The 9,123-nt window shown below is 47.6% G+C and overlaps 2 protein-coding genes across 2 annotated transcripts; one reads left to right on the top strand and one right to left on the bottom strand.

Annotated features, from left to right (window-relative positions):
- Positions 1 to 2,457: 2,457 nt before the first annotated feature.
- MED11 (mediator complex subunit 11) lies at positions 2,458 to 4,815 on the top strand. The gene is made up of 3 exons (XM_007521556.3): positions 2,458 to 2,610; positions 2,786 to 2,916; positions 4,051 to 4,815. The coding sequence occupies exons 1-3, from the start codon at positions 2,526 to 2,528 to the stop codon at positions 4,186 to 4,188; spliced, it is 354 nt and encodes a 117-aa protein (XP_007521618.1). The 5' UTR covers positions 2,458 to 2,525; the 3' UTR covers positions 4,189 to 4,815.
- Positions 4,816 to 5,435: 620 nt separating this feature from the next.
- CXCL16 (C-X-C motif chemokine ligand 16) lies at positions 5,436 to 8,934 on the bottom strand. The gene is made up of 3 exons (XM_060204903.1): positions 8,806 to 8,934; positions 8,367 to 8,505; positions 5,436 to 5,953 (listed from the first exon to the last, which is right to left on the bottom strand). Exons 2-3 carry the CDS (start codon positions 8,389 to 8,391, stop codon positions 5,436 to 5,438), a joined length of 543 nt encoding a protein of 180 aa, XP_060060886.1. The 5' UTR covers positions 8,392 to 8,505; positions 8,806 to 8,934.
- Positions 8,935 to 9,123: the final 189 nt, after the last annotated feature.

The following is a 9,123-nucleotide window of genomic DNA, read 5'->3' as shown; positions in this document are numbered from 1 at the left end:
AAAACTAATCAAATACCTCCAAGTAGAAGTCTTTCAGTTTCTAGCCTAGAAAGTATAACCTTGGTTGCCAGAGCTCTAGAAATAGCTATTCAAAGGCTGAGTGGCAGCATGCCTGGTTGAGCACACACCTTACAATGTGCAAGGACCAGGGTTCAAACCCCTCGTAACCCCATGAGGGGCGACCTTCAGTAGCAGTGAAGCAGATGGACAAATGACTCTATTTCTCCCTATTTTCCCTTTCCCTTTCAATTTCTGTCTTGTTAAACAAATAAATAATTTTTTAGACACACACACAGAAAGAAGAAGAAATAAGTATTCAATATAAAGAGCTTGCCAAACTCAACAAGAAAACAAATAACCCCATCCAAAAATGGGGGGAGGACATAGACAAAATATTCACCACAGAAGAGACCCAAAAGGCCGAGAAACACATGAAAAAATGCCCCAAGTCTTTGTCAGAGAAATGTAAATAAAGACAACAATGAGATACCACTTCACTCCTGTGAAAATGTCATACATCAGAAAAGGTAACAGCAGCAAATGCTGGAGAGTTTGTGGGGTCAAAGGAACCCTCCTGCACTGCTGGTGGGAATGTAAACTGGTCCAACCTCTGTGGAGAACAGTCTGGAGAACTCTCAGAAGGCTAGAAATGGACCTACCCTATGACCCTGCAATTCCTCTCCTGGGGATAGATCCTAAGGAACCCAACCACCCATCCAAAAAGATCTGTGTACACATATGTTCTTGGCAGCACAATTTGTAATAGCCAAAACCTGGAAGCAACCCAGGTGTCCAACAACAGATGAGTGGCTGAGCAAGTTGTGGTATATATACAATGGAATACTACTCAGCTATAAAAAATGGTGACTTCACCGTTTTCAGCTGATCTTGGATCGACCTTGAAAAATTCATGTTAAGTGAAATAAGTCAGAAACAGAAGGATGAATATGGGATGATCTCACTCTCAGGTAGAAGTTGAAAAACAAGATCAGAAAAGAAAACACAAGTAGAACCTGAACTGGAATTAGTGTATTGCACCAAAGTAAAAGACTCTGGGGGTGGGTGGGGGTAGGAGAATACAGGTCCAAAAAGGATGGTACCTGGGGGGGTTGTATTGTTATATGGAAAACTGGCAAATGTTATGCATGTGCAAACTATTGTATTTACTGTTGAATGTTAAACATTAATTCCCCAATAAAGAAATAAATAAAAGAAAAATAAGAAGAATCCACTGCTGGAGGGCTCAGCGGTGGTGCAGTGGGTTAAGTACACACTGTGAAAAGCACAAGGCCTGACAAGCACAAGGACTGGCGTATGGATCCGGGTTCGAGCTCCCGCTCCCCACCTACGGGGGTGGGGTCGCTTCATAGGCGGTGCAGCAGGTCTGCAGGTGTATATCTTTTTCTACCTCTTTCTGTCTTCCCTTCCTCTGTTGATTTCTCTCTGTCCTATCCAACAATGGCAACAATAACAACAACGATAAAAAAAGGGCAACAAAAGGGAAAACATAACCTGTTATTATTGCTGTTGTTGGATAGGACAAGAGAGAAATCAAGAGAGAAGGAGCAGAGACAGGGAGAGAAAGACAGATACCCGCATACCAGCTTCACCGCTTGTGAAGCAACACCCCTGCTGGTGGGGAGTCGGAGGAACAGGGATCTTTAAGCTGGTCCTCGAGATTCGAGATTCGTGCCATGTGCACTTAACCAGCTGCGCTACCGCCGACCTTTTTTTTTTTTTTTTTGGTATTTACTTACTTTGGATAGAGATAGCGAAATTGAGAAAGGGAGTGGGGAGAGAGAGACTTGCAGCACTATTTCACTGTTCATGAAGCTTATCCTTGCAGGTGGAGACTGTTGGCATGAACCTGGCTGCTTGTGCTTTGTAATGTGTGCGCTCTGCCGGGTGCGCCGCCACGTGGTACCTCATTCATCTTTGTATCGCGGGTGCCTATCACGTTTCAAACAATCAGCAAGGAACAGAGGACAAGACTAAAAGGAGTCAGCATCTAAGAACACGCAAACTGTTTCAGCTGTGCGCTAGTCTAGAGGGAAGCGCCAGGACGCACAATCTAACACTCAACAAGTCAAGCCTCCCCCCAACCCCCTTGGCAGATGGCAGGTTTGGGCTTGCAAAGGGTCCATCATACTTGCTCAGTTTAGAGGAAGCCTCAGATCTCCCACCATCCTTACCTAGTATTCAGCAGACATCCAACAAACTTTTGTAAGAGAAATTTAACGTGGAGCAGAAAATACTGTCATAAATGCTAAACAGTCCCGAAAGGTCTGGGGATAGGGAATATTTTGATACCGCTTCACCGTGGGTGGGCTTGGGGGGAGGGAGCGTGCGCATGGCACTCTGGGATTTGTAGTTTTCCAAGTGGAGGAAGCCGAGGCCGCGTAAAGCACTTTGGGTAATGTAGTGTCGTCTGCGAGATCTCTGTGCGCCTGCGCGAAATAACCGCCACTTCCGGGCTCAAGTATTCCCACTTCGCAGAAGTCCCGTGGAAGACTTCCAGGACGACTATGGCTACCTACGGCCTGGCGAATGAGCGACTACGCGCCCTGGAAGACATCGAACGGGAAATCGGCGCCATTCTTCAGAATGCAGGTTCGTGACCGAGGCAGGGGGCCAGAACGAGGAGGTTTGCGCGTGCGCCCAGGGGAGACTAGACGCGGGGTCGGAGCGGGACCCCAAGGGCGTTGCTGGCGCGTGCGGGGCGGCGCTGGCCTGGGAGCGCTCTGCCGGCCTGCCCCAGCGCCGCCCTCCCTCCCTCCTCCGGCAGGTACTGTCATCTTGGAACTGTCCAAAGAAAAGTCCAACGAGCGGCTCCTGGACCGGCAGGCGGCGGCCTTCACAGCTTCGGTGCAACACGTGGAGGCGGAGCTGTCGGCTCAGATCCGCTACCTCACTCAGGTGGGCCTGGGGGCGGGGCCCTTACCCTCCACCAATCAGGACCCGGGCTTCGAGCCCTGCAGGCTCCCGCTTTCCGGGGCCTAGTTTTTTTTGTTGTTTTTTTTAACCAGAGCACCGGTGCAAGGGATTGAACCTGAACTTGGGACCTCAGAGCCTCAGGCTTAAGAGTCTGTTTGCATAAACATTGTCCTGGGGGCTGGGCGGTAGCGCCCCCGGGTGAAGCGCACGTGGCGCTAAGCGCAAGGACCGGCGGCGGAAGGATCCCGGTTCGAACTCCCGGCTGCAGGGGAGTCGCTTGTGTCTCTTTCCCCCCTCCTCTCTTGTCTTCCCATCCTCTCTCTCGATTTCTCTCTGTCCTGTCCAACAACAAAACAACAACAACTATAACAATAATAACAACTACAAGGACAACAAAATGGGAAAAAATAGCCTCCAGGAGCAGTGGATTTGTAGTCCAGGCACTGAGCCCCAGTGGTAACCCTGGAGGCAAAAAAAAAGAAAAAACCAAACAAACATGCTATCCACTTCCCACCCTCATTTCTTCCTACTTCACTGCACGGCATCACATGAGCCACACTGGATGGGGGAAATTCTGGGAGAGAACTTGGCAACTGTGCAGTCATTGGACTTTGTCCAGAGGTGGCCAATGGATCAAGCATCGGACTCTCAAGCATGAGGTCCTGAGTTCAATCCCTGGAAGCACATGTACCAGAGTGATATCTGGCTCTTTCTCTCTCCTCCTGTGTTTCTCATTAATAAATAAAATATTAAAAGAAAAAGAAAAAAAGAAACTTGATTAGAGCTCCCAAACTTGAAACTTAAGGTGCCTGCACCCTGAGTGCAGACAATATTTCTAGGGTTCTGAAGTCACTGTGACAACAGCCACCATTCACCAAGTGCCAGGTGCTACACCTTGCATGATATCGAGTCTTGTAACAGTTTTAAGAAGTAGTTGTTGGCACCTCTGCTTAACACGTTGGGGTTAACAGAAGTTAAACGATTTGTCCTAACTGATTCAGCTACTATGTGGCATAACATTAAAGCTGAAGGAAGAAGTGAGATAAGAGGCTTGATGCCTGCCGGGAGTATGGGGAAGAGGAAGGGTGCTCACTGATCAACCTGACTGCCCTGTAGGTGGCCACAGGTCAGCCCCATGAAGGCTCCAGCTATTCTTCAAGGAAGGACTGTCAGATGGCCCTAAAGAGAGTGGACTATGCTCGCCTCAAGCTCAGTGATGTAGCCCGAACCTGTGAGCAGATGCTGGAAAACTAAGCCAAGGAGATGGAGCAAGAGCTTGGTACATCACCTACACCCCAAGACAGAGCCTGGAGACCTGTGTAACGGGAGCAGGGCTACCACATGCATGCCCTGCTGGTCAGTGCATGAGGATAAAGGGACAAAAGGTGGGAGTGGAGAAAGACATAAAGACCAAGCCTGCCTACAACACGGCCCTGGCTTCTTGAGCAGACTGTTCCTGCTCTGCGAGTTATTAAAGCATTGACATACTCGGCCGGGAGATGGGGATTGAGACACCCAGCCCACTTCCTCATATGCTTCATGTCTCTACCTCAAGCTTCCCACAGACTTGGCCCAGTGAAGACATTCTTCTTATTAGAAGAAACATACAAAAAAAAAAAAATGAACCAAAGGTTTCAATAATAAATAACAATAAAAACAAGGAGCTCAGATTCTTAGTGGGCCATATTATGGGTGATGAAGTGCACACACTACAGTACATAAGGACCCGGGTTCAAGCCCATAGTCTCTACCTGCAGGGGGGAAAGCTTCACATGGTGTAGTAGAGATGCAGGTGTCTGTCTCTCTTCCACTGTGTCTCCCCCTCCTTTCTCAATTTCTGTCTCTATCCAATAATAAATAAAATAATTAAAAAAAAATAAAGTAGAATTTTGCCAAAGTGTCAGTTTTAAAGGTAGGTTGTACCTGTAGCACAGGGTTTTTCGAAGGTATCATTGCTCTAAAGATAGACAGGTTGGCAGCATAGAATTTCACTAAGATACCATTACTCTAAAGGCAGGCTGGCACTACAGCACAGAATAAGACAGAGCAGTAGCATGGGCAGAGGGCCTGCCGGGTACCAGCAATCTAAAATGCATCTAGTATGAAGCCAGTCATCCACACTCACAAGTTTCCATTTTTAATTCAAACCAAGTCTTGAGCCACCGACATATAATCAAGCTGTAAATCTAGAAAAGAGAAAGAAATTAAGCAATGAGCTCTGAGATCCAGGGGCAGTTGGGGGAAGTAGGGGAGGTTTTAGAACTAGGGAATCAGATTCCATACATTGACTGTGATATTGGCACACAGTAGGTACTCAGTAAAAATCTGTAAAATGAATCAGTGGCTTCCACCTTCTTCTACAGCTTGATCTCCCGTTAGCCTGTTCTAGCTGGCATCTCCATGAGGCTGCTCCAAGCGGTATCTGACCTTGAAGGCCAAGCACTGGTCCTTGAACCCTAGGACCTTCCCTCCCTACCCTGTAGTCTCTGGCTGATTCTCTCTCATGATGTGTCTATCTGGAACAGTTTGATAGCCACCTGGGGGCTCCTAGGGGCAAGATCCCTGCCAGGGAGGCTCTGGGTCTTTGAGGGAGAATTTTTACCTTGAAAGTGCTGCCGTGACTTCTGTCTCTTCTTGAGAAGTACATAAAGGAGAATGCTGATGAGGATGAAGATGATAGCTAAGAGGGACAGCACAGGCACCAGGACGGGTGGCCCAGCTACAGGATCCAAATTCTCTTCTTCCTGATGCTTAAGGTGATCAGCTGTAGCATCCAGACTGTGGCTCATAGTGGAAGTGGTGAATCCACTGGCACGTGTGAACTTTCTGTCAAGGGATGATGTTTCTGCTACGAACGTGGACAGTTGGGTAGATGGCAGGGGGGTGGATGGCTGGTACATCCAGGCTGCAGTGCTGATGTTCAGAGGTGCGCTTTCTGGGGACACGCTAACCTGAGTGCTGTGAGGAGGTATGTGCTGCTGCTGTTGGGTCATACTCCCAGAATAAGCTCGTCCACATTCTGACAAGGCAAAAGCAAGACATCAGGGCCATAAGGGGGACATGGGGAAAAAAGCAGAGGTAAGTGTAGTGGGTCAGGGAGAACATAAGGGAACATCTGAAGGCATAGAGGGCTGAAGGGAAGACACAGGGAGAAGGACAGGAGCAACCCATAACACGACTAATAACAGTGTGCACTTTGAACTGAGCAGTGAAAAAGACCTGGGCGGGAACCTTGGCTCTGCTACATAGTAGCCACCGTAACTGTTCCCTTTGTCTCGCTTCTCTGGGACTCATTTCTTTTCAGCTGTAAAGTGGAAATCATGTCAGTACCTAGGATGGGGTAGTTGGAGGATTAGATGAGATAATGTGAAACTGTATGGTCCAAAGGCTAGTGTGCATACCACTGATGCCCAGGACGACTGTTGATGAGACATGGAAGAGCACTGAAGAGAAGACGAGAACCATCGCATCCGATGTGTGACTTCACAGGTGTTACTGCTTCGGACAACTTGCTACTCAAGTTTTTCAAAAGTGGCTTGTGGGGCTAGGTGGCGATGCACCTGTTAGAGACACGGGTTCAAATCCCTGCTCCCCACCTGCAGGGGAAGAAGCTTCACAAGTGGTGAAGCAGTGCTCAAGGTGTCTCCCTCTCTTCTCTTTCCTTCTCAATTTCTCTCTGTATCCAAAAGAAATGATTTTTTTTTTTAGAAATGGCATGTGTATACTTAAGATACATTAATTCTGTTGTATATGAATTTTTCCTCAAAAGAAGAAAAAAAATAGACTCTTAGAATGAGTAGTAGGCCCTTGAGACATAATGTACAGTATAATATAGACAATGATATCACCCCTTAACTATGAGATGTGATAAATATTTCTACAATGTCATGACATTACAGTATATTTGTAGTAGTGCACTCAACAAATTTAGAAGGAATCAATTTATATGTCAAATTTCCTCAAGCAGAATAAATAAAATATTGAAATCGATACATACAGAAATGTTTGAGGATGAAGTATAGACATGCTTGTAATTTACTTGGAAGTATATCAATAAAGGGGCCAGGTGGTGGTGCACCTGGTTAAGTGTACACATTACAGTGCACAAGGACCCAGGTTCAAGTCCCTACAGGGAGAAAGCTTCACAAGTGGTGAAGCAGGGCTGCAGATATCTATCTCTTGCCTTCTATATCTCCCACTCCCCTCTCAATTTCTCTGTCTCTGTGCAATGACTAAGTAATTAAAAATGTATCAAGAAATAAGAAATTGACATGCAATAGAGCATATATAATTAAAATGCTGTGAACTCAATATTTAGAAGATACAGATTTGTCTTGAATATAAAATGTAAAAAAGCACAATCAAATATAGATATGTATATGGATGTTCACTGTACTTTTTGTTTGCTTGTTTAGTTTTTGATATTGGTCATTAGGCTTTCACCACCCCAGGCCAACTTTTTCTGATAGACAGAGGGAGAGAGGGAAAGACACCACAGCACCCAAGTTCCAGGGGGGTGGGACTCAAACTCAGGTTACACATCAAAGTTCCATTCTTTGCACTACATAGAAGGGATATGACTTTAAATGTCCTTAATAAAATACTGAAAAACAGAAACAATGCCTTGATTTTAAGAAAAATAGTAAATAGTAGCCGAAGTGGTAGGATGAATTGGCAAAACTCATGAAAGTGGCGAACAGTGTTTAGTGAGTAGGGACTTAGCAAAAGTGCCTTCTTTGATCAGCATCAGAAGGTTTTAGGAACGTGTGGAGGTGTAGAGAGAGGAAAGGGGAGTTCTCACCTTTTTCCTTAAAGCATCTCATTAATTCTAGAACCCATGAATCTTTGATGCCCCCACACACATTTCTTAATCGTAGCTGGAACCTGCAGAGGAAGGACCTAGTCTCAGACTTCAGCTTCTTAGGCCCAGCCCACCTCCCACACACTTCTCCAGCCCTTTCCTCATTCCAGAGACATGATGTCACTGTCCTTTAGGAGCAAGCATTTTTACCCAGGCTGGGAAAGTCCAGGTAGGTGGGACAGGAAAATGAAGGCAAGGATAACCAGTATAAATATAACCTGTGTGGCACAAAGCACAAGGGCCGGCATAAGGATCCGGGTTCAAGCCCCCGGCTCCCCACCTGCAGGGGAGTCGCTTCACAGACAGTGAAGCAGGTCTGCAGGTGTCTCTCTCCCTCTGTCTTCCCCTCCTCTTTCCATTTCTCTCTATCCTATCCAACAACGACAATATCAACAATAATAACTACAACAATAAAAAGGGAAACGAAATAAACATTAAAATTTTTTTAATTAAAAAAAAAAAAGCATAACCCGGTGAGCTAGAACGAGTTCTAAATTGACCTTGACAGGGCTCCTGGAGTCACCCAGATTGCCCAGGCACTGTGGCCATCCCTGGAGTGGGCTGAGGTTACCTGATGTAGTGGACACAGTCATCATAGGCTCTCAGTTGTTTTCGGAAATGTTCCAATTCTTGAGCAGTTGGAGGAGAGTTGGTGTGAAATAGCTTCTTACAGTAACAGCTTCCAGCTCTGCTACCCTCATTCCCATTGCCTGGGCCAAGCAAGACACAGGTACTTAGCAGAGTCCAAGTCAAAAGGCTCTATCCAGCACCTGTCACTCATCTCTAACCCACTGCCCCAGACAGACTTTTCCTTAGAACCTGTGTCTGACTCCCAGACTCAGGGACATCACACCCCCAAACATGTCACGTCTGTAATCCCTCCTTGACCTGACTGCTAGCTCCGGGCAGCCTGGCTCTCAGTGCAACACAACCGTGTTGTCCTAGAGGCCCCGCCCCAGCCCTTCCCCTTCTGTGGCCAGGGTCCCAGCCCCCGCCCCCCACGGACACACCTGGCTGGATCAGCAGCCCAAGCCCGAGCAGGAGGGTCGCCAAGCTCATCTCCCCACCAACCGGGTCTGTCCGAGTTCCAGGCTGGCTCCTCATTGACTTTCGCTTCCTAAATCCCTGCTCCCCTCACGGCCTTTCCCCCAGACTGGGGGGGTAACCCCCCCCCGACCCCGGCGCCTACTCCCCGTGCCCTCGAGCGGCAGTGCCAGGGGCAGCGTGCTCCCTGCGCTCTGGGGACTGCGGACAGCGGCTCCCAGTGGGCTCCCCGCGGGGAAACCCGGGAGGAGGAGCCCGAGTCTCTGTCTAGTCTTGGGGTATGG

Source organism: Erinaceus europaeus, chromosome 12 (assembly GCF_950295315.1).
Source record: "Erinaceus europaeus chromosome 12, mEriEur2.1, whole genome shotgun sequence".
NCBI lineage: Eukaryota > Metazoa > Chordata > Mammalia > Eulipotyphla > Erinaceidae > Erinaceus > Erinaceus europaeus.
Note: the sequence above shows the minus strand (reverse complement) of the source record. Positions and strands in the feature narration are given on the sequence as shown.

Bases quoted from the DNA above. Each gene is read 5' to 3' on its own strand.
- MED11 (XM_007521556.3), top strand. From the start codon at position 2,526: ATGGCTACCTACGGCCTGGCGAATGAGCGACTACGCGCCCTGGAAGAC. The intron at 2,611-2,785 runs GTTCGTGACCGA...CTCCTCCGGCAG, and splicing joins CGCCATTCTTCAGAATGCAG to GTACTGTCATCTTGGAACTG. The intron at 2,917-4,050 runs GTGGGCCTGGGG...ACTGCCCTGTAG, and splicing joins AGATCCGCTACCTCACTCAG to GTGGCCACAGGTCAGCCCCA.
- CXCL16 (XM_060204903.1), bottom strand. From the start codon at position 8,391: ATGATGACTGTGTCCACTACATCAG. The intron at 5,954-8,366 runs GTAACCTCAGCC...TTGCCTTGTCAG, and splicing joins GACTGTGTCCACTACATCAG to AATGTGGACGAGCTTATTCT.